Source organism: Candida theae, assembly GCF_024610275.1.
Source record: "Candida theae strain CBS 12239 chromosome Unknown scaffold6, whole genome shotgun sequence".
Classification (NCBI taxonomy): domain Eukaryota; kingdom Fungi; phylum Ascomycota; class Pichiomycetes; order Serinales; family Debaryomycetaceae; genus Lodderomyces; species Lodderomyces theae.
In genome coordinates this window covers 211,545-237,485 of record NW_026261434.1, presented here as the reverse complement: position 1 = coordinate 237,485, position 25,941 = coordinate 211,545, and the positions used below count along the sequence as shown (strand labels likewise).

At 39.6% G+C, this 25,941-nt stretch overlaps 9 protein-coding genes across 9 annotated transcripts; 4 read left to right on the top strand and 5 right to left on the bottom strand. All coding sequences in view use genetic code 12, as the record gives it.

Annotated features, from left to right (window-relative positions):
* Positions 1-1,748: 1,748 nt before the first annotated feature.
* On the bottom strand, positions 1,749-6,050 carry TOP2 (DNA topoisomerase 2; the record flags this gene model as incomplete). The annotated part of the gene is made up of 1 exon (XM_051751785.1): positions 1,749-6,050. One exon carries the CDS (start codon positions 6,048-6,050, stop codon positions 1,749-1,751), a length of 4,302 nt encoding a protein of 1,433 aa, XP_051609070.1.
* A 382-nt stretch (positions 6,051-6,432) lies between these two features.
* On the bottom strand, positions 6,433-7,269 carry KGF57_002467 (uncharacterized protein; the record flags this gene model as incomplete). The annotated part of the gene is made up of 1 exon (XM_051751783.1): positions 6,433-7,269. One exon carries the CDS (start codon positions 7,267-7,269, stop codon positions 6,433-6,435), a length of 837 nt encoding a protein of 278 aa, XP_051609069.1.
* A 290-nt stretch (positions 7,270-7,559) lies between these two features.
* On the bottom strand, positions 7,560-8,375 carry CBF1 (Cbf1p; the record flags this gene model as incomplete). The annotated part of the gene is made up of 1 exon (XM_051751782.1): positions 7,560-8,375. One exon carries the CDS (start codon positions 8,373-8,375, stop codon positions 7,560-7,562), a length of 816 nt encoding a protein of 271 aa, XP_051609068.1.
* Positions 8,376-9,274: 899 nt separating this feature from the next.
* Positions 9,275-10,975, top strand: PDC11 (indolepyruvate decarboxylase 1; the record flags this gene model as incomplete). Its single annotated transcript, XM_051751781.1, has 1 exon — positions 9,275-10,975. One exon carries the CDS (start codon positions 9,275-9,277, stop codon positions 10,973-10,975), a length of 1,701 nt encoding a protein of 566 aa, XP_051609067.1.
* Positions 10,976-12,957: 1,982 nt separating this feature from the next.
* Positions 12,958-14,727, top strand: XUT1 (Xut1p; the record flags this gene model as incomplete). Its single annotated transcript, XM_051751780.1, has 1 exon — positions 12,958-14,727. The coding sequence occupies one exon, from the start codon at positions 12,958-12,960 to the stop codon at positions 14,725-14,727; it is 1,770 nt and encodes a 589-aa protein (XP_051609066.1).
* A 431-nt stretch (positions 14,728-15,158) lies between these two features.
* On the top strand, positions 15,159-16,079 carry CSO99 (Cso99p; the record flags this gene model as incomplete). Its single annotated transcript, XM_051751779.1, has 1 exon — positions 15,159-16,079. The coding sequence occupies one exon, from the start codon at positions 15,159-15,161 to the stop codon at positions 16,077-16,079; it is 921 nt and encodes a 306-aa protein (XP_051609065.1).
* Positions 16,080-16,213: 134 nt separating this feature from the next.
* Positions 16,214-19,213, bottom strand: CDC68 (chromatin-remodeling protein; the record flags this gene model as incomplete). The annotated part of the gene is made up of 1 exon (XM_051751778.1): positions 16,214-19,213. The coding sequence occupies one exon, from the start codon at positions 19,211-19,213 to the stop codon at positions 16,214-16,216; it is 3,000 nt and encodes a 999-aa protein (XP_051609064.1).
* Positions 19,214-19,772: 559 nt separating this feature from the next.
* Positions 19,773-21,320, top strand: PRI2 (DNA primase subunit; the record flags this gene model as incomplete). The annotated part of the gene is made up of 1 exon (XM_051751777.1): positions 19,773-21,320. The coding sequence occupies one exon, from the start codon at positions 19,773-19,775 to the stop codon at positions 21,318-21,320; it is 1,548 nt and encodes a 515-aa protein (XP_051609063.1).
* Positions 21,321-21,371: 51 nt separating this feature from the next.
* Positions 21,372-25,808, bottom strand: TSC2 (Tsc2p; the record flags this gene model as incomplete). Its single annotated transcript, XM_051751776.1, has 1 exon — positions 21,372-25,808. One exon carries the CDS (start codon positions 25,806-25,808, stop codon positions 21,372-21,374), a length of 4,437 nt encoding a protein of 1,478 aa, XP_051609062.1.
* Positions 25,809-25,941: the final 133 nt, after the last annotated feature.

The following is a 25,941-nucleotide window of genomic DNA, read 5'->3' as shown; positions in this document are numbered from 1 at the left end:
GACTTTGTACTTCACATGTAAAGACGCGTTACTTTGTTCTTTCCACTTCGTACCTTAAACGACTGAGCTTATCATTTTTTTTTTCTTCTTCTTTATTTCTTCTACTTTTCTGTTACAATCAATGTTGTTCGATCTTTGAAACAATGATTTAGCCATGGATTGTTGTATGGCCCCCGGCCCCGATACACCGTCCCCTATAAGCTTCTTGGCGTTTTCAATTTTGAGGGGACACTGATAAAACTTTTTTTTGTTTACGCGTCCAAATTAATTTTTTTTTTTTTTTTTTCGTTTCTTTCTGAAACTGGTAATATTACAACCACAGAGTTAAGGTTTTTGAGCATCGAGAGATTTACAAGAATACAGTGGGTTGCATTCTCAGTGATCTGATATTATACACAGAGGCTAGAGACTTTTTAGAAACCATTCTCCGGTAAACGCTATAATATGCATATCATAGTGTCAGCTTTTGAGCGAGTTGGTGGTACAAACTGATCGAGCATGAACCAATGTAGAAATACCCTAAAAAGACGAAAGCAGGACTTGAAAGGACCGAGAGCTGTCTCAAAGCCTCGCTAGAGTACCAAAGACAGAAAGAAGATGGAGTTAAGCTCAATGTGGCATGCGCACACCAAAAGCCTTATTTTCTCTTGCTACCTTGTGACGCACATCACTGTTCTCAAGTGAGCCAGACACCTTCCCAAAGCAATCAGCAGCAGTTCCATACAGTTCCATACAGTTCCATAATCGATGCCATTCATGCACACATCAGCAGCTCCACAATGAAAGATGTTGTCGTTGTTGGATTGGTAGCCAACAAGCACAATGGCACTAATTCTTTCCAATGTGGGTTACAATGGGATTAAGCATTTACTCAACCAAGTTTTTATACCAAGTCCCCAACTTCAAGTACTCATTGAATCACTAAATTGCGAGGTACAGCTTATTACAATACAACAACAGGACTAGTTGGCAATCTGAATTACAAGCTTACGAGTATGAGAATCCTTGGTCAAAGTTCTTCTTCATCAAGAGTGAAAAGGAGTTTGCTGCGTTGTTTGACTATTGCGTTTACCAAAATTTGAACGTACTCTTGACGGTCAGTTTTGAAATGTTTTACCTGGCTAACCTTGTCAACCTCAAATTTTTACTAGGCATGCTCAATTCCAACATGAGCTGAGCCGAGCCAAGCCAAGTCAAGTCAAGTTGAACTTGGAGTTGGATTTCCACCCGGAGCCGGATTTCTAATATTGCTATCATTTGAATCGTTTTTTTTTTGAAAGTTTTAAACATATAAACTGATGTCTTCATTTATTTGTGCTCAAAAAAAAAAATGCAAGGATCCGTGTCAATTGGATATAAGCAAGTACGCCGAATCCACTTTCAAACAACCAGATTCTAAAGTTGAGACTGCGTTTACCATCATCTGTCAAATGGTTATGGGGACTGAACGAATATCTCGACAATTTTGGAGCTCGCCTTTGCGGGCCCATATGCTTGAAACTTAATAAGAGGGAGTGAAGTTGTAGAGACGAGCTTTCGTTTCGTGGCAATATAACAACGTGTTTTGTTTTTGCATTACGTCCAGTACTCGACTCAGGTACAAGCCAGGGCCAGATCCTACTATTTAGCAAAACACAAACGTATTTTGAAAACCAGACCTATGCTATCCTGCGTCTATAGTGATCAAATGAGAGCGACTGGTCAGAGAGGAATGAATATCACGTTAGCGCTTCTATTAACTATACGATTCACTCATCATTGTAGTCGTCATCATCATCAATCTCAACCACTTCACTTGGATCATCTTCTACACCATCGTCACTCTCGTCATCACTGAATAAGCTGGTGATTTTGGACCTCGCAGGTCTGCTGGAACGTTTTCTGCTCTCCAAAACCTCCGGCTTGCCACCTAATATTTCCAAATCATCCAATTCATCCAAAATGTTTTGTTTCGGCTTGGATTTGGGTTTCTCAGATGGCTTGCTTACTTCGAATATATCGTCATCCGAATCAAATATTGAACTAGCAACGGGTTTCGATGTCTTTGTCGATGACGCGCCTCCATTCGACCTGGCACTTGACTTGCTTGGTGGCGAAAAGAATGAAAGAATATCATTGGGCTCCTTCTTGACGGTGGCTTCTTTTGGCGCCAGCGTTGATGAATTGGGTGGGGTGGTTGATTTTGTCTTTGCTTGTGTAGTTCGTGGTTTGGAAACATTCAGCGCACTTAGTGAAGCATCATCACCTTCAACTTTCACTTTCTTTGCTGGCTCCGCCTCAGATTTAACAGCTTTCCTCTTTCTTGTTGTCTTCTTTTTATTTCCACTACTTGATAAGTGCTCCCTCTCTTCTGCGTCTTTAGCCAAAAACAATTCATACGCTGCCATGAATTCATCCAAATCGTGATTCCACAAATCAACGGCCGATTTGCCAATCAAAATCTCCAACTCCTTCTGTAAATTGGACTTTTCATTCAAAAGCTTGACATACCGTTCATGAGTCAAGGACCAAATTGTCATCCCTAACAAGTAATCATACGATGAGAAAATTGTGTCAGGTTTATGCTCTCCTTCGACTCGATCTTCCGCCTTTTTCAAATTCAAAGCAGAAACATCACCCTCATTCTCAATCTCCTCTTCAGAGTCATTCTCATCAATGAACATATTGGAGTCCTTTGATTCTACTGGCTTTCCGTCTTTGGTAAACTTTGTAAAATCATGTTGCTCAAGCAACTCAATCAATTCCTTTTTCTTCCTATTAGCAACGGACAATTCCTTTTCGATAATCATCTTTACAAATCTGGCCTGTTCCGAAATCATCAACAATTTCCGTTGCAACATCTCGAGCATATGATTCTTTCTCTTTTCATAGTACTCTAAACGCACATAGTAAAAGTCCTTCAATATCTCTGACACATCATTGTATTTCTTGATTCTTCCATATGGATCAAACGCAACCATATTACCCAAGCTCACAGAGGAAGTCAATTTAAATTTCTCCAACAACCCAACCTTCAACGCCTTTTCCATTTCTGCATCGCTCAACTTTACAATAAACCTGATATTCGTTGTGTGATGTTCTTCCATATCTTTGATCCACGCAGGTGTTTTCTCGTTACCAAATCCAGCCAACAAAAATTCCTTGACGGTGTTGGTCCAGGTTTTGACAGGGATTTCTGTAATCTCAACTGTATTGTCGTCGACCTGCTCGATTCTTCCACTGATTTTGTACTTTTGCAGTCCCATGGGCTCAATTACACCGTCCCACCCTTTATACCACGGTGTCATTTCTTCCAATGGTTCATTATTCATAAGTCGCCTCAAATTGGCAACAATATCCTTGGGATCAAAGGAAGGGATATTCGTTGACCAACCTGTTCCGATACCTTCGGCTCCATTGACCAAAATCATTGGCAAAACGGGCAAATACCATTGCGGTTCAACGGTTTGCTCATCGTCTTGGACATAGGTGTATATCGGGTTATCTAGTGGATTGAAGATGGCTTTAGTGATGTCACTCAATTCAGTGAAGATATATCTCGCAGCAGCAGCATCCTTACCACCAGTTGCTCTCGAACCAAAAGCACCATTTGGTTTCAAAATATTTATATTGTTTGAGCCGACGAAATTCTGAGCCAAACCAATGATCGTTTGCACTAACGAGACTTCACCGTGGTGGTAGCCGGTGTTTTCACTCACGTACGCTGCCAATTGTGCCACTTTGATTTCGCTCTTTAAATTCCTCTTGAAACAACCAAACAAAACCTTTCTTTGACCCGGTTTCAAACCATCGAGCACAGATGGGATGGACCTGATATTATCCGACATGGAAAACAAAATCAACTCCTTGTTGATAAATTCACTAATTGGAATTTCGTTCAATTCAGGATCCAACTGGTTTCCAGGAACAAAATTCTGCAACCATTCTTTTCTTTCATCAGCTTTCTTTTTGGAGAATGCCAAATCAATGTAGTTACTGTCCTCGCCTTGCAATGCATGGAATCGCTTCAAGTGTCTATCCAAAGCCGTAAAGTACTCACGCGCTTCCATCGGGGTTGAGGTACCCAAACCCTTGTAGTATTTCTGCGTCCAACGACATGTTTGTCCCTCTCCATCTCTCCATGCTTCAAACTCTGGCATACTGTAAAATGGAATCACTTTTTTGGCACCACGACCCTTGACAGTCACCTTAACAATTGGAGTTATGAATTCAAGCAAGAATCCAGGAATGTCAAGCAAACCTGGAAAGGAGGTTTCCAAGAAATTGATGATTAACCCTTTGATATGTGACCCATCTTGATCTTGATCCGTCATAATCATTATATGACCGTATCTCAACGATTTAATATTCTCAGCCGTGTAAGACTTTTTATGCTGGAGACCAATAATTTGCTTCAAAGAGTTAATTTCGGCGTTTTTAGCAATTTGGTCAGCTGAAGCTTCACGAACATTAAGTAGTTTACCTCTCAAGGGGAAGCAGCCATAGTAATCCCTACCGATAACCGTGAGTCCTGCAACAGCCAAGTTCAAAGCAGACAACCCTTCTGTAAGAATTAACGTACACTTTGTCCCATCTTTAGTACCAGCTTTATTTGCATCCACCAAATTGACTTGACCTTTGATTCGCAGTTTTCTACTTCCATCAACTTTTTGCAACGCCTTGTCTTCGTTAGCATTGGCAATATCACGAATTTTTTCAGCAATTCCAGTCTTTAACACACGAGAGATCAAGTTGTCTGACGCCACGAATTTCTCCTTTCCTCCGAATTGAGATACTTTTGTTGTAAGTTGCTCTTTGGTTTGTGATGTGAATGCGGGATTTTCAATTAAACAATTGATGAAAATAAACATATTATCTCTCACCTCATTCGGTTTAATCATCAACTTTTTCTTACCCTTTTCCTTTTTCGATAAGGTTTCAACCAATTTCGAAATTATTTGGTCAGAGACATACTTGACATGGGTACCACCAGCAGTTGTAGCTATGGAGTTGACAAAGCTCACCTGGTTAAATGTACCATCACTTACAGCAAAGGCAACTTCCCATCGATCGTTAAATACTTCATGCACAATTGTGGTGTAGTTTTTGGCAGGACCATCGCCTTCAGGCTCTGGTGACCTTTCTTTGATTGCTTTCACATACATTTCGACATAACTCTTGAAGCTGGTGACTGACAACCGTTTGTCATTGAGATAAATGTTACAGTTTTTGACAGTTCCACAAAGATCATACACTCTCCTGCGTAGAACCGATAACAAATCCTCATCCAAGCTATCCATATCAAACTTGCTCAAGTCAGGTTTGAACGTGATTTTGGTGTATTCTTTCTTTGTTTTCAATGCACTAATCTTTGGTTTGCCAACCTTTGTCATGTTGTCAGTCCACGTCTGCTTGTAAAGTTTGCCTGTATTCAAGTCGGCCGTTTCAACTTCGAATTGAGTGGAAAAGATGTTACACAATTTGGCACCAAACCCATTTCTACCACCAGTAACCTTTTTTTGGTCATCATCATAGTTCGAAGAGGTCAACAAATTACCAAAAATCAACTCCGGAATGTACATTTTTTCTTTTGTATGCATCTCCACGGGAATACCTTTACCATCGTTGAACACCTGGATAACGTTATTTTCCGGGTCAATTCGTACCTTTATATTCTTCATTGAAGGGTCACGGATTTTGTTATCAGCAGCATTGACCAAAATCTCATCAAAGATCTTGTAAAGACCAGACACAATTGTAACCTCTTGAAATTTCATGGACTCGGATTCCGCATCAAAGCACCACATCTCCATTTTAGTTTTTTCAACTGATCCGATATAAGTATCAGGCCGTTTCAAAATATGTTCCAACTGAGAGAGCTTTTGGTATGTCTCAGAGGCATTAGAAGGTTTCCCAGTTGAGGTAGTTGACGCGTTGCTAGATGAGTTCAAAGACGTGTCTGCGAGTGGCTGTTTCTTTTGTTTTGACTTTGTTGTCTTTTCTGAGCTGAATTCTTCATTATAGCTTGATCCTTCAGAGAGGTAGTCTGACTCGTCTGAGGTAACCGACATGTTGAAAGTGTTAGTTTACGCTGCAAACTGTGAAGTCAAAGTAGCACAACTTTCTTGAGCACTTTTCTTTTTATTTTTTTATTTTTTCTTTTTCTTTGTTTATGGATCAGAAAAAGATTGTCGCGAACACAAAAACGCAAAGTTCTGTGTGATTTTGATTAACACTAGGTTGGCCATGTGGGGCCGTGTTCTGGACTGAGGTCTCTATGCTGAGCGAGAGAGTCAGAAAACTATCAAGAGGAACGAGAGATAGCCCAGAAAATGTAGCCTGGTCAACAATTCTTCACTAAGTATCGGCCTACTTTCTCCTCATCGTATCGTTTGTCAATTGTTTTAATGCAAAATGCTATACAGAAACCACCATTGCTACTCCTCTCCCCCCCTACTTACTCTTTTTCAACATTTCCGCTTGAATTCGCTCAAATTCATCATCATCAATGTCTTTTGAGCTTCTTTTTTTCCCCTTCTTTTTCCCATACTTGGCTTCCAAATTTGAAATCAAACCATCTAGTCTATTATTCTGACGGCTCTTTATCAAACTGGCCAAATCTTGTGACTTTTCATTCTTTGTTTTCAACTGCTTCTCCAACTCCTCTGCTTCTCTAGCTTCTTTTGCCAATTTCTTTAACATATTCTTCACTTTTGTTTTCCTGCTCTTTGTGTACTTCTCCCACGACTTGGTTACAGATTTGTCCACTTTCATATGAGGAAGCTCTTGTTCAATAATCTTGTACACTCGCTCCTCCTCTGATTCGGTAAAGTTCAAATGGGGGATAACTTCAAACAACTTCAAAAAATCACCTTCGTAGTAAATGAAACTCGAGACAATATCTTCCCTCTCTTCCTCTGAGTTTTGGTACTTGATTCTATCTTCCTCAATCATCTCGACTGTAATCCTCTCGTTCATGGACAGGAAATATTCCTTCCAATCAAATCCATCGTCTTCATAATCATCACCCAAGTCTGACAAAGAGCCCAACGTGTCGTATCGGTTACGCTTAACCGGGTCACTCAAAATGCTATATGAAAACTGTATCTTAGTGAACAACTCCTCCTCTGAAGCTGCTTTCGATTGATCATCTTGATTTAGTTGTTTGATTTTGTCAGGGTGGTGTTTCAAACATAGTTTTTTGTATGTCTTTTTTATTAGTATTGGCGAGGCATCTTTTTCAACACCCAACACATCATAGGGATCTATATCGGGGAATGGGATACCCATGGCTGAGTGGCAAAATATACGTATGTATATGTATATCTTGTCGAAACGTTGCGTGGAGATGGATTTAACAAGACAAAAAATTTTGATAGTGACGCGAAATTATTGCATCAATATACACAACCAAAATACCCTGCTAGTGAAGAGAGATAAATTGAAAGTATCTAGTACTTCTAAAACTAGTTGCTCATTCAAAAAATCAATAAACATTTACTTACTACACATTATAATCTTACAAATAAGGAAAACAAACGAATAAGCACGAGTCGTCCCCCCCCCAACAAGTCACGGACTTACTTGAGCTGTTCTTTTAAACGCTCGATTTCTCTGTAAGCCCTTTCCAACTCTTGCTTCAACTTCTCGTTGGAGGCACTCAACTCAGAAACTGCCTGTTCAGTCAACAACTTTTCCAAAGTCCACTTTTCAATATTGTTGTTTTCATTCTCTTTCAACCTTTTAATGTACTCCACTGCTCTTTGCAAGATTTGAGTTTTGTTTGTGTCTCTAGTGGGGATAAGTTCCGCCAACTCCTTGATACCAATATTGATTGCTTCTCTTCTGCGTCTTTCTACTTCTTTGTGGTTATCCTTTCTTTGTCTATGCCACTCATCAGTGCCGTGCTGGGGCTTGGTACCCGAACCAGAGGCGTGTGAATAGTCACTGCCAGGACTTCCTGGGTGATGTTCCACTGGAGAAGCATGAGATGACGCATGGTTGCCCTCTGGCGATTGACTTTGAATCAGCTGCGCATGCTGTTGTTCAATCTTTTGCTTGATAAGGTTCTCATGATAAGCTTGCTGCTGCTGTTGTTGTTGCTGCTGCTGTTGCTGTTGCTGTTGAGCTTGGTCGTATTGTTGTTGCTCCTTCTGTTGATCGCCAATAGACGCAGCGGCATTAGCCACAGCGTTGATGGCAGTCCTTTCACTTTCTTCAGTGTGTTGTTTCTCCTCCAGCTTCTCCTCAGCTTCCTCACCACGAGCAACACCCTTCTTGGCATCCGACTCCCCTTTGTGGTGTGCCATCAATTCCGAATCAATAGCCATATCTTCACCATGTTTTGCTAGCTTCTTTCCTTCCTCGTGCTCAGGAGATAATGATCTTTTTGACATCGTAGGTCTGTGAAACAGTTGTTAGTAATCATGTGATCTCATATATGCAAAGCGGGTGCAAAATGGTTAAGCTGGCTCACGTGGGAAAATTTAAAGATGCCTACAATTCCACTTGTAACCATGTCAGAGTGTTGAGTGCTCCTCGGATAAGACAATTACTGTCGGCTAGTATACATACATCTGTAGTAAGTTCTCTTATGTATGACTTTGGGTTGCGCAATGGCTGTTGTGCTTTGAGAAAGTGGTAGTTGCGTTAACTCTTCAGCAAGGTCATACGTTTATCACGTTTTTTTCTGGTTTATTTTTTTTCTTCGTTGATGGATTTTTGTTTACAGTTTGCAGAAGAATATAAATTGGGCCCTCTAACACGACCATTGCTTTGCAACTACATAGTTGCTTGTGTTGCTGGATTTCAAGTGTACCTTGCAAACACAGATTTAGGGTTGACGTAAGTCATCCGAGAATGTGGTTTATAACAACCCGATCGTCGGACACTCATGTCCGAAGTGGTTTTACACATCTTTCAGAGACCATCCGGAAAATTATCGAAACACGCGATTTTTTCCGGGATTTGTTTGCATATGCGCTTACAGAAAGACGGTCTAAGCGCATAACAGCAGTGAAATATGCGTTTACGTGGTCTCGGAGATTAAAGTCCAGCCAATCAATCTGCATTTGACACAAAAGTATCTTTGAAACATCAGGTCATACAGAGAGATCAGCGGGTGAATAGCTATACAAAGCCTTACCACAGAAATGTATACATTCGGATCACTAACGACCTTTTGGATGAAAGGAGTGGGAAGGGAGCACACCACACTATATATAGACCTCATTTGATTCGCGACCTTCGTCAGAGCTCTTCCCCTTTTGCCAAACCACAAACTACAACAACAAAAATGTCCGAAATCACATTAGGAAGATACCTTTTCGAGAGATTGCATCAATTAGAAGTCGATACCATTTTTGGTGTCCCCGGCGACTTCAATTTATCACTTTTAGACAAGATTTATGAAATTGATGGTATGAGATGGGCAGGTAATGCCAATGAATTGAATGCCGGTTATGCAGCCGATGGTTACTCCAGGGTGAAAGGAATGGGTGCCATTGTTTCGACATTTGGTGTTGGTGAATTATCCTTGACCAATGCTATTGCCGGTTCATTTGCCGAACATTGTGCTATATTGAACGTTGTTGGTGTTCCTTCAGTTAGTGCCCAAGCAAAACAATTGTTGTTGCATCATACTTTGGGTAATGGTGATTTCACGGTTTTCCACAGAATGTTCAAAAACATTAGTCACTCAAGTGCTTTCATATCTGACATCAACAGTGCACCAAATGAAATTGACAGGTGTATCAGAGATGCTTATGTTTATCAAAGACCAGTGTATGTTGGCTTGCCATCCAATTTGGTTGATTTGATGGTCCCAAGTTCATTGTTGGAGACCCCAATTGACTTGTCGTTGAAACCAAATGATCCGGAAGCACAAGAGGAGGTGATTGAAACCGTTGAGAGACTCATCAAGGAGGCCAGGAACCCAATCATTCTTGTTGATGCTTGTGCTTCAAGACATTCTTGTAAGCCAGAAGTTGCCAAATTGGTTGACGTAACTCAATTCCCGGTGTTTACCACCCCTATGGGTAAGTCTGGTATTAATGAATCACATCCAAGATTTGGTGGTGTTTACGTTGGTTCTTTATCGCGCCCAGATGTCAAGGAGGCGGTGGAAAGTGCTGATTTGGTTTTATCAATTGGTGCATTGTTGTCCGATTTCAATACTGGTTCGTTCTCCTATGGATACAAGACAAAGAATGTTGTTGAGTTCCACTCCGATTACACCAAGATTAGACAAGCTACTTTTCCCGGTGTGCAAATGAAGGAAGCTTTGCAAAAATTGTTGCAAACAGTTTCGTCTTCAATCAGTCCATCATACACGCCATCACCTGTACCACAGCAAAAGTTGGTCAACTCTCCTGCTCCACCAGAAACACCATTAACTCAAGAATACTTGTGGACTAAAGTTAGCTCTTGGTTCAGAGAGGGAGATATCATTGTCACTGAGACTGGTACTTCGGCGTTCGGTATTGTTCAGTCACGTTTTCCAAACAATACCATTGGTATTTCACAAGTGCTTTGGGGCTCTATTGGCTACACAGTGGGTGCCACATGCGGGGCAGCTATGGCTGGACAAGAAATTGATCCAAATAGAAGAGTTATTTTGTTTGTTGGTGATGGTTCATTGCAGTTGACAGTACAGGAAATCTCCACCATGTGTAGGTGGAATTGTAATAACACCTATTTGTTTGTTTTGAACAATGATGGTTATACTATTGAGCGTTTGATTCATGGAGAAAATGCCACATATAATGATATTCAACCTTGGAACAATTTACAGCTTTTGCCCTTGTTCAATGCTAAAGACTATGAAACAAAGAGGATTGGTACTGTTGGCGAGTTGAATGATTTATTCCAGGACAAGGCGTTTGCTAAGCCAGATAAGATTAGAATGGTGGAGGTGATGTTGGCGAGAATGGATGCACCTGCTAACTTGGTCGCTCAAGCCAAGTTGTCAGAGAAAACCAACGCCGAAGCAAATTAGGTGAATTGGGGGAAGGGGGAGAATATAGGAGACTTCATAGAATGTACTTTGATAGAATTTTAATTGTCAAAGGGGTGCGATAATTGACAAAATAGCAGGCCGTCGGCCATCTCCGTTTATTGCAAATGAGAGTCATACAAGCCACAACCCATGGCCACACACATCAGAGATAAGCTATTTGCATTGGTGTGAATTGTGATGCCCAGAGTGCTTTCTGTTGATGCTAATGAAAACTGCGAACAAGGGTCTGATTTCCTATAAGAGAAGCTGCCCTAATGGGTTCTAAGAGGTTCAACTGGAGTTGTTATTCGTAATTGAAACACTGAGGCACAGTAAGACCGACGTCATAGACATTTCTTCTCCTCAGTGTGTGGTTTCTCCGCTTCATTCTTTCCCCATTTGATGTGATTGATAGCGTAAAAAGCAAACCGCAAGAGACCGGACTTAAGGGCCAGGTTTTTTGCGCATTTCTAGATCAGGGAATGATTACGCTGGGTTTTGCCACATCTAGCGGGCCGCAATGGTAAACACCAAAAAGTACATGGAAACAACGTAATCTTGCATTTGAAAAAAAAACAAAAAAGAAAAAAATTAAAAGAGCTTGTGTGGATTTGTGTCAGTAAACCAAATCTCGGATATCGCCGTAGAGACACACAAAAAAAAAAAAAGAAAAAAAGAAATTTTTTTTTTTCTTTTCTTTTTGTCTTTTCTGTTTGGCATTTTTCTGTTCTTTTTTAAGTAGTGGAGTTGGTAGCATCCTCGATTGATAGTGCAACATTCTCTCCAATCAGACACGATAAACAAGATTATGGTACAAAAAGAAAGAAGCGCATTATGAGTAAAATACAGAGGTCTGCAAGGCATACATCATTGCACTTTATTGCCTTTAATGTTACAAGCCTCTTTGCTTAAAGACATTTTGACGACAAGAAGGGCAACTACACACACACAAAGTTGAGTACATTTGCTTCTCTCTATTTCCTTTTATTTTTGCTAGAGAGATTGTTATTGATTTTGAGGGAAGCAAAAGTGGTAAGCAGTACAGCGCTTATTTATTCAAAAAAAAAATGTAGATGACACCAAGATAATAGACTCCCCGCCGATGGTTTACGATCTCCACATTTCAGCACCAAAACCAAACCCCCCTCTCTCAACTGCAAGTTTGGTTTGTGGATTTTCATTTTTATAGACTGCAAATCAGCTCACGCTTACTCTCATAACCCTAACTCTGAGCTGAGTAAAGCAAATTTGTGGCATCTCTCGTCTCATATTATTTATTGACTTGGATTGTTTCTCTGATAAGATATTATCCGTCAAATTGGATATTCATCGCCAAATATAACAACAATAGACAATAAGGAAAGAAAAAGGATCATTATTTCCCGCAGTACAAAAGCTAAGCAACTGAAACTTGGCAAAGATAAACACAATGCAAACTAGGTTTGTAATCCTTTTCATCCCTTGTAATAATAATGCAGTTATTATCACGTTTGCTGGCACATTGCAGAACTGAGAAAAAATTAGTTAAAAAAACTATTTTTTATTATCTTGAGTCTGTATATATTCAACTTAACTTGCAGCATTTTTCGTTATCTCTGCAAAAGTTTTTAATTTTTTTTTTATTTTTTAATTTATTTTTATTTTATTTTATTTTAATTTAATTCAATTTATTAAAGGCTTTTTCCAGTTTCTTTATCAACGCCTTGAAATTAGCCTTTCGGATAGATCCATCACAAAAGATAACAAACCATATTACATCGCATTGGATTAGACAATAGATACGTATACACTCTCGATCTACATAAACGTACCAGTTCCACAAATCTGGCTTATAAATACACACCACCTTTCCCAACATTGTTATCCAGGAGTTTTCCATTTTCGCAATAAGATACGAAGATCTCAACAGTAATCAAACCTGCAAAACCACACACACACACACCCATTTTTTTCATAAACTCATCTATACATAGTGTTCAAAGATGATTGACTTTACCAGGACTACGAAACGGATTTTCCGTAAATGGACCACCAAAGATGGTATACTAGGAGACTACGACTACAAATATTTGTTTACCCCAGAAATACCATTTGTGTCAAGAGAAGCAAAAGTACAGCCCTTCTTTGGACTCAAATCAGATATGCCTTTACTTCTAGGAGCAATACTAGGATTGCAACATTCATTAGCAATGATGGCAGGTTTGGTTGTTCCTCCAATTTTAATCAGTGCTTCAGCAAATTTACCAATAGAAACACAAGAATACTTGGTGAGTACATCTTTGATTGTTTCCGGTATCTTGTCCATCATTCAAATCACTCGTTTCCACATATACGGAACCCCATATCATTTGGGCACTGGTTTGTTGTCGGTTGTCGGTCCCTCATTTGCCACAATCACTGTCACATCCAGTGCGTTCCCCATGATGTATGCTAATGGTGTATGCCCCACTGCGGCTGATGGAACAAAATTGCCCTGTCCTGATGGATACGGTATGATTTTAGCCACTGGTATAGTGTGTGCCTTGTTGGAAATATTGATGTCGTTTTTACCTGCTAGGATTCTTCAAAAGATTTTCCCTCCATTGGTTACTGGTCCCGTTGTTATGTTGATTGGTGTTCATTTAGTTGAAACTGGATTGGAAGATTGGGTTGGAGGCTCTGGTTGTGTTGATGAAACGTGTTCAATGGGTAAGTTTTCCAAACCTTGGGGCTCAGCCAATTTTGTTGGGTTAGGATTCCTTGTTTATGTTTCCATCATTTTGTTTGAAAAGTTTGGGTCACCAATTATGAAGAGTTGTGCAGTTATTTTGGGATTGCTCGTTGGTTGTATTGTTGCCGCTGCCTGTGGGTACTTTGATTCTAGTCAAATTGATGCTGCTAAAGCAGCAAGCTTCATTTGGGTCAAGACATTTAAATTGAAAGTATATGGTCCTATCGTTTTGCCATTCTTGGCCGTCTACTTGGTGTTGATGATGGAGTCGATTGGTGACATCACAGCAACCTCAGATGTATCTCGTTTGGAAGTTGAGGGCGAACTTTATGAATCTAGAATCCAAGGAGGAATATTGGCAGATGGATTCAATGGTATATTAGCAGGTCTAATGACAGTCACTCCGATGTCGGTATTTGCTCAAAACAACGGTGTTATTGCTATCACCAAATGTGCAAACAAGGTTGTCGGTTACTGGTGTGTGTTTTTCTTGTTGGTTATGGGCATTTTCAGTAAATTCGCTGGCGCCATTATTTCCATCCCCAAGCCGGTATTTGGTGGTATGACTACGTTTTTGTTTTGCTCAGTGACTGTTTCCGGTATCAAGATTATATCAGGAACCGAGTTCACAAGAAGAGATAGATTTATCTTGACGGCAGCATTAGTTCCCGGTTTGGGTTCAACATTGGTTCCTGATTGGTTTAGTCATGTTTTCACCTACTCAGGTGATAACGAGTCATTGAAGGGATTTTTCAATGCCATTGTGTTGGTGATGGAAACTGGTTTTGCCATTACTGGTTTCATTGGAGTCATTTTGAATTTGGCACTACCACAAGTGAATGATGATGTTGAAAAGATCAATGAATTGATTTTGGAAACAGTTGGCTCTGCTGACGAGCATGCTAGAGAAGAGTATGCCAGGAAAGAGGGAATCTCACTTGAGCAATTAAAGAGTCAATTGTCACATCCACATGCTCAAAATGTCTCAAGCCTAAGGTCTTCTGATGGAATACCAGACTTGCCATATCCACCTAAGAAATAGAAGCTCTGTTTTAGAATGCTTGTGTACTATATATTTTATTTTTTTTTAAAATGCATATTTTACTGTTTGTGTTTTACTAGACGTGCTACTTGAAAAGGGTGAAATGTAAAGCCATATATATCTTGTCGATGTACACCTTCTGTGAAGTGTGTATATATCTAACTGTATAGCTAGTGTGCAGTTGGACCGAGGGTAAAAGAGAAAGAAAATAAAGTTGCAATCAACTTAAGCGCATTTTCTTTTTCTTTTTCTTTCTCAAAAATTTGAAAGAATTGGGAAAAAGAGAACATTACCCCCCCACAGTTCAATTAATATATAATCAACGAAACTTCCTCTAGAAGGCATCTTCGGAGGAGAAAGAAGTGACGGAAATATATTCTACCACACAGTTTAGAAAACCCTACTACTACATAAACATACAGCAAGAAGGGATGACGAGCTTATTGGCGATTTCAGCAATGTCACCACCCCCACACAAACCAAGAACAACAAAGACACTCCCATTACAACTACTCCTTCAATTAAACCATCTCTTGCAGAAGTCCATATTCAGCAGGAAATTCTACCAAGAGATCAACGACAAAGTCTTGAGCAAGACATCAACAGTAGACCAAAACTTGTATTTCATCTGTTACTTTTCATTACTAATTTCATCAATCCTCAACAACAAGTATCAAATTCGTGATTTCTTACGTCGTCAACAATACAAATTACTACAATTGGTCAAAGTGGGAGCCAACAAAGTAAACATCGACACATCCAATGTCAAAGCTCTCAACCAGCCTAAGCCTCAACCAACACCAGAGTCACAACAAAAACCATCAAACTTGGCATACCATTTGAAAAAAATCAATCTGTACTTGGCCGACGTGAGGATTTTCAACAGATTGACAGACTCAATCAAGTACATGCCGTGGCTAATTGACGAATACCATTCCTGGCGCAACCCCAGTGCAGCAACACCCAAATTTGATCGTTTTGTCAATATGATCCAAGCCCTAAACTGTATCGTTTTGGAATTGTTTGAAAATGCCGGATGGTTGACCGATCACGATTGGGTCGGGACTGGTGATAACAACTATTGGTGCATTGAAACTTATATCTGGTGTTGTCGTGTTTGGGGTGCTTATTTATTAATTGAAATTGCCGAGATGTTGAGAAGAACTCCTGTTAGTAAATGGGGTAACAAGTCTTGGCAAATCTCGTTGTTCAAGAATGTTATACAATTGCCCTTGGTATTGCATTGGTGTTTGAGAGATGGATGCTTGACCCCATTCTGGGTTGGACTTTGTGGTTCTGGTGCCTCTTGGTGGAACTTTAAGGACATGTGGCTGTCGATTGATTTGTCATAGAGAAGTCATCTCCGCAATAGAAAACTATAGAGATGTTACTTTCTTTCGTTCACTGTTTTTCTTCTTTTTCTTTTTCTTTTCACAGATGTTTCTTTATTTATTACGATTTACCGTCTTCCAGAAGTATTTCCCTCTCAGTCAAATGCTGATTGTCGATCGGCTTTGGCAGCTTTTCTCTCCATTTCATCCCAATCCTCACCACTCTCTTCGCTCTCAGCTTCACTTCCACTTCCGCTTCCGCTTCCTGAAAAATCACTTTCTTCTTCACTACCATACTCTTCACTTACGTCACTTTCATCTTGCGGATCTTCGTCGCTAGCTTCAAATTCACTTTCTTGTTCATCTTCTTCACTTTCGTCCGATTCCCCAGTACCAGTCAAGAATGACCATCCACCATCTAAAAAGAATTGATAAGGATCAGCCTGAACTGTCTTCATAATTTGAGCCCAATTCAAATTCATTTGACCTTCACTGATTGGAATGTCAACGTCAGTTAACCAGTTCTTGACATCCTCAAGTGTTTCCATGGGGATGGTGTTGATATGAACAACCGGTTTGGCGAAATCTTTAAACACAAATACCAAATCAAAGTTTTTGAGTCCAAATTGAACTCTTTCCAAATGGGCAATTTCAACTTCTTCCAAGGCCACAACCAAATATGGTGGATCAATCAACTGCACAAGACAATCTCTTGTTGGGATACACAAAACCGACGACCTGAATGGTACACCTTGGAAACCCAATTCTCTAAATGGTATATCTAAATCAACAAGCCCATTTGAACTATCAGCAATAAGCTCAGCAAATTGCTTAAATTCTCTATCCAACAATGCTTTTCTTCTTCTCTCCTCTTGCTCTTGTTGCAATTCATCTTCATCCCCATATCTATACTTTCTCTTCCTGCCTCCAGTCTCATCAAACGCCATATCACTAGCCTCACGATAGAACTGGACATCAAATGTTTTCCTCTTACCAATCATAATTGGATTTTTCAAATGACAATGTATAAGAACAATCAATTCATCTTTACATGGTTGGAAAAATAAGTTTTTCACGTTGGAAAACAAAACATCAATCTTTTGATCCATTTTGAAACTGGATTGATAACGCAACCCATTCTCGTGGATTTGCAACACACCACCCACTTTTTTCGTCTCAGGCGTAGGTCTCACAAACACATTCTCCAACTTCTTCACTCTCGACCCTTTCAATTCAACAAGATTTGCTTGAGTAACAACATCAGCCATTTGTTTCTTCTCTTGCTCTCTCTTTACCGAGTCCTTCTTCAAATCTTGAATTGCTTTGAAAACATCAACCATACGATCACGATCTTTAGATCTGACAGTGATGGATCTCAAGAATGTATTATCAGGCGAGTCTTCATACGGTAATTCTGCTTTCCTGGTGACGTTACCTCCAGCTCCAGGAGAATTAAAGTTTAATCTAAGATAAGTATAGTCTCCCTCTTCATTTTGGGACCCACTCTTGTAAGCATTGATGTGGAATGGCACCGGTCTTCCTGAGATTGGCAAGATGATTGTTTGGTTCTTGTAATCAATGTGTATCTTCAAATCTGCGACACTGCTTGGGATCTGGGACTCACGTACATATGATTCATATTTCTTGAATATTGGCTTGTAGTCTGATGCATCAGTGGCATCAGCCTTGGAGAATCTTGCCAACCCTTCTTCAGTCCTCTTTTCATGCAACTTCAATTGCGTTTCTTGTCTAATCTTTTCAGCATTCTTGTCATCCTCATTGACATTTTGGTGTCTTGTTTTATGTGATCCATCAAGATTCTCAGCTGGTTTTCTCTCAGGTTTAAAGCTCTTCTTCACTTCGTCTTCATCATTAAAATAAAATGACACCTCCAGCTGTGCTTTGGGATAATTTGTCAACAAAATGGGCTTATCGACACTGATTTTGAACGTATCTGTCAAAAGAATGGAATATGTCTTGTCCTTGTTTGGCAAGTTTTGGAATCCAAGAGTTAGGGATATTATTTGGCCATCAGTCAAGACTCTTTCCGATTTAGCATTCAAGATAAAAGTAGAGTCTCTGAATTCAATTCCAATCAACCAACCACAGTTCTTGGGGAATTTGTCTACTAAATCTGGTCTTTCCTTTTTGATGTACTCCAAAGTATCTTGATACACCTTACTTGCCTTGACATCACTCTTTAACAATTCAGTGGTGACATATTGTTGCAATTTCAACAAAAAGTTGTAATTGTTTTCCATCTCTTTCGATGGATCAATTAGAAATGTCCTTCCAACGTTGGCACAATATGATTTGTACCTCAAACCAATCGAGGACAAGATGACACCGTCACCAACCAACACCTTCTCATTAGAAACCGCACTTGGCTTTAAGTCAAATTCACTGCCACTTTGAATGATTGGTGAGTAACACCATTCCAAAAACTCGGGATCGAAACCTTTTATCGGTTGAAGTAAACTTTTACCCAATTTGGACCGCAAGTACCATTTGTTGTTATCGATTTTGTCCTCAATTTGATCGGTCAATTGAGAGTTTGTCACTCTTTTGTCTTCATCAACAATAGCAGTCATGTCATTAACAAATGTGTCCATCATAGCCACACTAGCATTGGAAGCAATTTTAGTATTTTCAAACTCTTCCGAATCCTTGATCTCCATTGCTTTGGATAATGTCAATGCCAAATCAACTACTCTGAACCCGGACTCTTTACTTGCGTCAGTCCATTCCTCAACAAATTTGCCTTCATACTTGTCCTTCAAAACAGTGCCATATTCATCACTAACCTTCTTCATGTCAGTGATCAAATCGACAAACAACTGTTTATTTCTCTCTGGATCTTTGGTTCTAGTCCACAATTCAACAGTGTCTGGCTTATTGGTCAAACCTTTCAAGTACTTTGCTTTTCCTTCCGACGTAATGAAAATGCATCTTGTGGGCGACACATAAATTGCTGTGTGAACAAATTCGTACCCTAATAGCCAATTCTGTAAAACCGTTGATTTCTTGTACGTGTTGTCGTCATTACGAGCACCAACAATGACCAATCCTTGTGGGATTGACTCATCCTCTAGTGTTTTCTGCAATATGGCCAACCTCTTGTAAAACAAGTTGGCGTCAATCTGAACATCCGTCATCGCGTAAGACAATATAGCAGTTGTAGTAGTAGTAGTAGTAGTCTTGGAAAAGCTTAAGCAATATGTGCAGTGCTACAAATATTCAATAATGATTAAGCAATGATAGATCAAAACTGGTTGTTATAGTTGATGATGAATTTCAAACGCGTGATATATCTAGGGGAAATTCTCTCTTTTGCAGTTGTAAAAAAACTTTTTTTTCTTTTTTTTGGAGGTTTCAACAATTAAATGGAAAAGTGCCAATGTCGTGTGTTTATTTTGTATTATTGTACACTGTCGTAAAATACAGTTTTATGACATTTACATTTATTTATATTTATATATATACATATATAAAGAATCACGCGGTGTAATGACGTAAATTTCTGCAACGCGACACTGAGAAATTGTAAAACAGATAAACAGAGAAAGAAAGACGCGTATTTTATGTTTATTTTCATTTATTCATATTCAAAAAAAAATAACAACAACAACAAACCAGTTTCTTACTGCAGCTCAACTTCAGACCATACTCTTTGCTCATTACACTGAACAGACCCCTTGTATTTCTTTAGAAAAGATGTTTAGACAAGTAAAGAGAAGGACGGCTGGTAGAAGAAACTTTGAGGACAAGACCTCTTCACCCACAGCCGAATACACCCTACCGAAATTATACTCATCAAGATTGTCGTTTTATGATTTACCACCAAATCAAGAGATTACATTGGAAGAGTTTGAGAAATGGGCTATTGATAGGTTGAAAATACTCATTGAGATTGAATCTTGTGTTGCTAGATCTTCGTCTCAGAAGGATGTTGAACTTGCTTTGAAACCACTTTTGCTCAAGTACCTACCATTAAGCCCCAATGGAGATGAAAAGACGCTTATTCAAGAACGTATGAAGGACTATTATAGTCATTTTATCCTCCGCTTGGTGTTTTGTAGAACTGAAGAGTTGAGGAAAAAGTTTATCAAGAATGAGACGATATTGTTTAGGATCAGGTACAATTCATTGCAACCTAAAGAACAGCAAGAGTTTATTGAGTTGAACCTGTACAAATTATCATGGTCTTACATTTCAAGAGAAGAAAAGATGGAATTAATTGATAAACTCTTTGCTGCCAGCAGTCCAATGTTGAAACAACATTATGCGTCGGATGGTGAAACTACTTTAACTAATGATCAAATCAAGCAGTTGATGATCACCAAGGAAAACTTTATAAAGTTGCCATTTGAAAAACTTAGTCCATTGGTTTCATCTAGATCTGTTTATTTGCAAGCAGGTAATGCATACTTGCCAACAAGTTTGCAATTGAATTTATTGGCTGCAGAATTTCAAGAGAGCTTGAACGATATCTTGATCAAGACTTTTCAAGCCATTCCTAGATTGGAGGAGGATGACAGACTTTTGCCTTTGCTCAACCACTTGTCACGCAATTTTTCCAACTTTCAATACGAGACGGACATGAATAGTGAACTTGCATCCGATATCAATGCATTATCAATCACATCGAAACAAATCATGTCCCATTACCCACTTTGTGCAACCCACTTGCAACGAAATTTAATGGCTAATTCCCATTTGAAATACTTGGGTCGTCAACAATTGGGTATTTTCTTGAAGGGGATCGGGTTGAATGTTGACGAAGCAATCAAATTTTGGACTCAACAATTCACAAAGAACGGCAACATGACACAAGAAACTTTCAATAAAGAGTACAAGTATAATATTCGACACCAATACGGGCTTGAAGGTGCAAGAATCAATTATAAGCCATGGGATTGTGCGACAATCTTGAGTAAACCTAAACCAGGTCCAAAAGAATACCATGGATGTCCGTATCGTGATTACTCTGAACTGCAATTGCGATCCAGTCTTGAAGAAATGGGGATCAAGAATCAACAAGATATGAATTCAATCATGGACAATGTGAATAATCATGATTACACAATTGCATGCACCAAAGTGTTTGAATTGACACATCAAAAGCAAATCATGAATGCAGCAAGGGGACAGGGCCAGGTTCCACCCCAATTAGAACACATTAATCATCCAAATTTGTATTTCGATAGGAGCAGGCAATTGGAGAGAGCTGAATTGAAAAAGGATGAAGCAAAGGAAGACTAGAAAGAAAAGTATGGCAACGTATAATCCATTTAATGTCTTTTTTCTTTATTACTATAATGTATAAGAATTAAATTCGAATGAGTTGTATAACTCTGCCAATGCCGATTCTTCAAACGATTCAGATGACGCATCTTGCTCTTTTTCCTTGTTGACAGAGTCCACTGATTTATCGTAAAGCAATCGCAACTGTTTGACTCTTTGTGTCCAATTGGTGACGTACTTCCCTGATAAGTCGCTAGCATGCCATACATTGGCAAACTCACTGGCTAAAATGGCAACACTTCTCACAAGGTACGGCAATTGATCCTCGCTCACAAGTTTGAAATGGCAAGTTGCAAAAATCGCGGGAACCCCAACTCGTCTATACGTCTTGACTTTGAAAAATTTTCGCTCTTTATGTACCAGAAGCGACTGCTGTTGGTGTTGGTGTTGTTGTTGTTGTTGGTGTTGATGCAAGGAATACAAGTATGACGTGGTATTCTTGGTCTGGACTGTTTGCGGCGAAACCACAATATTCAAAAAATTGAACTGACTCTTGATCAAATTGAAATTAAAGTCTTGATTCCCCGATTCGTCGAAAAAGATATTGACATAATTATTACCAATGTGTCGTTTCTTCAAATCTATAACCTTTTGTTTCTCAATAGTGGTACTTGACAATATCCCATCATCAATACCTATACTTGTCGAATCTTGACGGTGCATCATTGTAGTCACGTGAAAGATCACTTGGGTTAATTTATTACTCCAGTATCGAGCGTATTCCCCATCCAAATCAGATTCAATATCGAGTCCACCCGTATATATGGACCTATTATGCTTCAACCTCACAAGATGTCCAATCTTGTCCAAAAACTTGAGATAGTCCAACGAGCCCAACTTGTTTAAAAATACTTCATTTTCACTAGATTGCCCTTGGCCAATGTAAACAATACCAATCTTGTGAAACTCGACACTTGGGATTCGGTCCAATACCGATAATCCTCGTGAGATGACACTATCTTCGACCATGGGGATCGGCTTCACCTTCGAATCAAACAACTGCAACAAGTAATAATTGGGATCGATAACGGCCGGTGAGGCTTTGCGCACTTCAGTTCTATGGTCCAATTGTACAGTCAATTTGCTCACGCCAGTAGGTTTCCTAATTAGTATCTCGGTGTCGCCCAGATGTACTTCAGTTCCAATGCTAACCACCGAACACCCCACCATCCACCGATGCAAAACAGTACGTTCATCTTCATCATCGACTGCACCAGCACTAGTTTTCTTGCTGTGTGTAGAGTTGACTATTTTCAACGGTAAATCACTAAATGTAAATTTCCTGAGGAAATCAAGGAACCCAATTGTATGGTCACCAAGTTTCTGCAGTGTACTCAATTCGTCCGATGCAATTAGCTGCTTTATCAAAAACGAGGAAATTTTCTTGCGTTCACTCATTTCAATCTTCAAAAACCAACTCGAAATCACATTGTATGAAAGGATGAGGATGTACTGCAGCATAAATGAAGAAACACCTTTGGTCGTTGTCGATGGCGCCACCTCCACTTCGGCGTCAACACCATGCTGTTGCACACGGGGCACAACTAGCTGGTCCGGGTTTCTCAATTCAGTGTCTTTTGCATACTGGATATACTTGAATGCAATCCCAAAAACACGCTTAAATTCTTCCATCGTGAAATCGGAAACCAAAACCGGTAAATGTACCAAAGAACTTAGAAACTCCAAAGTATGCGTACTTGCATTTGCACTGGTGACTCGCGTTTGCAATTTCGTCAAGATCAAAGTGAGATATTTCTTGATCGACAATGGAATCTCATAGCAGCATATAGTGAGAATGTTTATACAAGGAATTGCCGTTTTTTCCCAAGACCCCAATCCAAATATCAAACTCGACGTTATTTGATCTTCATCTGCCTTCAGGAACAAGTCATGGTAGCCAATAAGCGCAGAAAACGTTCTAACTAAAGCAACTTGCAAGTCGGCTTTGGAGAGATCGCCATTCTTTGGAAATACCAACTCTGGAGGCAATTTCAAAGTTAGTTGGTCACACACGATGGATTTAAATTCAAGTATCTCATCTTCACAATTCATAAATAAGTGCATGTTGGATAATTGTGAGCAAAAATGCGCCCAAACGTATGAGTAAACCTCCCATTCAACAAAATTCTTCACAATGTGCAAAACCACATGAAACCACTTCCTAATATCAATAAAGTAAATCTCCAGATTTTGATCAGCTACAATCTTACCAGTTGAAATTTGCAAGTTCTCCCTTGGTTTATCGAGGTGGTGATGGGGAATATAGTCAACTGATTCAGGGTACGTCCACAACTGACCTGCAGTTGGAGCAACGTTGTCTCTTTTAAATGCGGATGCCAATCCCACCATATCGTGTGGGTGTGTGAGGTACACATAGTTTTCGGCGGTAACTCTAAGCCTTATGAGACATTTGGCAATTGTTAACAAAACTTCTCCATGTTGAGTTGCATTGGCAATAGAAACCAACACGTTGTAACAGTCTTCCTTTCTCGACGCCAGGGAAATGGTAAAGGTGGTGCAAATGGCTTTACACGCGTTGACCAAGAATGCGAGCGATGCTTTGTCTCTGGGTTGAGCTGGCTTGGGGCTTATGTATCCCCTTGGCATGATTATTTCATTACGTGGAGTTTGCTTCTTTTCAAACAATGCTTTCAACACAGACATGAACTCAAAAAAAATATCGGATGATGATTCAGCGAGTAGAGTAGTCAAAACATCCCGACATAAATAGTCGAGCAAGCTTTCATCAGTTTCACCAATTGAATGTTGCATGATATTGATAAAGATGTCGTAGTTGTAACTTTTGGCATCAAATATTAGCATTGACGTCTTGAAGGCTTCATAAATAACGCCAATACACTTTATCTTCACTTCAACAGTTTGATCTGCATAGTAGAAATGATTCAATAATCGCAACGAGACGTCATGCCATAATGGGTTCAACAATGTACAACTCTTTTCATCCTGGAAGCATTGTAATACAAACAATGCAACCTCTTGTGAAATATATGCACTTTCTTCCACAAAGAAATTCATCATTTTGTCCTTGGCAATCATCAAAGCATGGGCTTGGTACAAGTTTTTTACCGAATTGCATATGCCCTGCATCAACTGTCTATCATCATCGCCATCAATCTGTATAGCTTCAAGCACATCGAACAAAGAGCATTCTTCACAGTACCAAATCTGAAATGGGAAAATCTTGTCAAATACACCAGCTGAGTCCGTGTCAACATACTCATTGTAAAGCAGTCCCGTGAATGCATTTGCCATTATCCGCAATACTCTTTCATTGATCGACGGTATCTTCAAATGCAATGCATCCAAGAGTGAACGTAAGTAAAGGAACAGTGGGAATTCAAGCTTATTCTTTTCAAATCGGAGCTTAATCCTTAGTAGCTCTATCAAGACCAAGGATCCAAGGCATGCGGTTATAGCTGAATCAAGATGGTTCACTTGAGAAAGTTGTTTAAGTGACGGGTCCGAAATTTGATTGCAAAGGACAGTGCACACAAACAACGATGTACTCTCATCACAGATATTTTCAAGTGATTCAAGGGCTTGTTTCTTCAAGTTTGAATTTGTCGATTGCTCATGCGCAAATGCCAAGTACCCCACAATTTGAGATATGTTGTCGCTTGCCAATTTCCGAAATGAAGTCAAACAACTGATGAAATTAACAATGGCACCAAGAAGCTCCTCATTCGTTGTCTTTACCAAGCCCAACTTTGGCACACTTGACAAGGCGAAATCAATAAGGGTTGCATAATTAAACTTCAAACAGTTGGTGATAAAGTGCAACAAGTCTACGCAATTGCCAACTTGTACCTCATTCATTTGGTTCTGTTTTTCACTTGAGACTGAAACAAGAGTATCGATTCCCTTTGTAAACCATCTACTCAAGTTCCTGCGGTCCTCATATATGACAAAATCATGAACATCATGCCCATCTTTGGACAAGATACATAAAGCTCTCAAAATCAATTTAAACTTAGGATCAAAATGGCCCAAGGTAAACTGAGTGCACTTGTAAATATCACTAAAGTAACGGGCCCTGGCCCCAATGGAATTATCGTCTCTTTCAATACAAACAATGCACAATTTGAAAGCCTGTCGTCGTACATTGCGTGGTTGCTTTGGGTCGCAAAAATGTCGTACCATGTACCATATTTCCTGTATTGATGATAGCGAAAACCGCTCAATACTTTCAGTGAGCTGCTCTAGTGCGTCTAGCTGGACTGGAGGCGAGCTGGAGTCCGATAGTAGTTGGTTCAATATTTTTTGCAAGTTTTGATCACCTCCAACAACGGTTGGGTTGATTGTGACGGGAACATTTCTGGATGTGGAGGATGAGGATAATGAGGCTGGTTTGAATGACTTAGTTAGTGACTTGAAAACGCTTCCTATTCCACCAGATGAACCGAAGGAGGGATGATGAGTTGACATGTATCGAAAGCAATGTGGAAAGGTAATAAAGCACGGCTTTAATCAACTGTAAATAATTTTTTTTTTGTCTTCTGCCTTCCCTTGTCTCGGCTCTTTCAGAGAGACAAGCGAAGTATCAAGGAATATAAATACA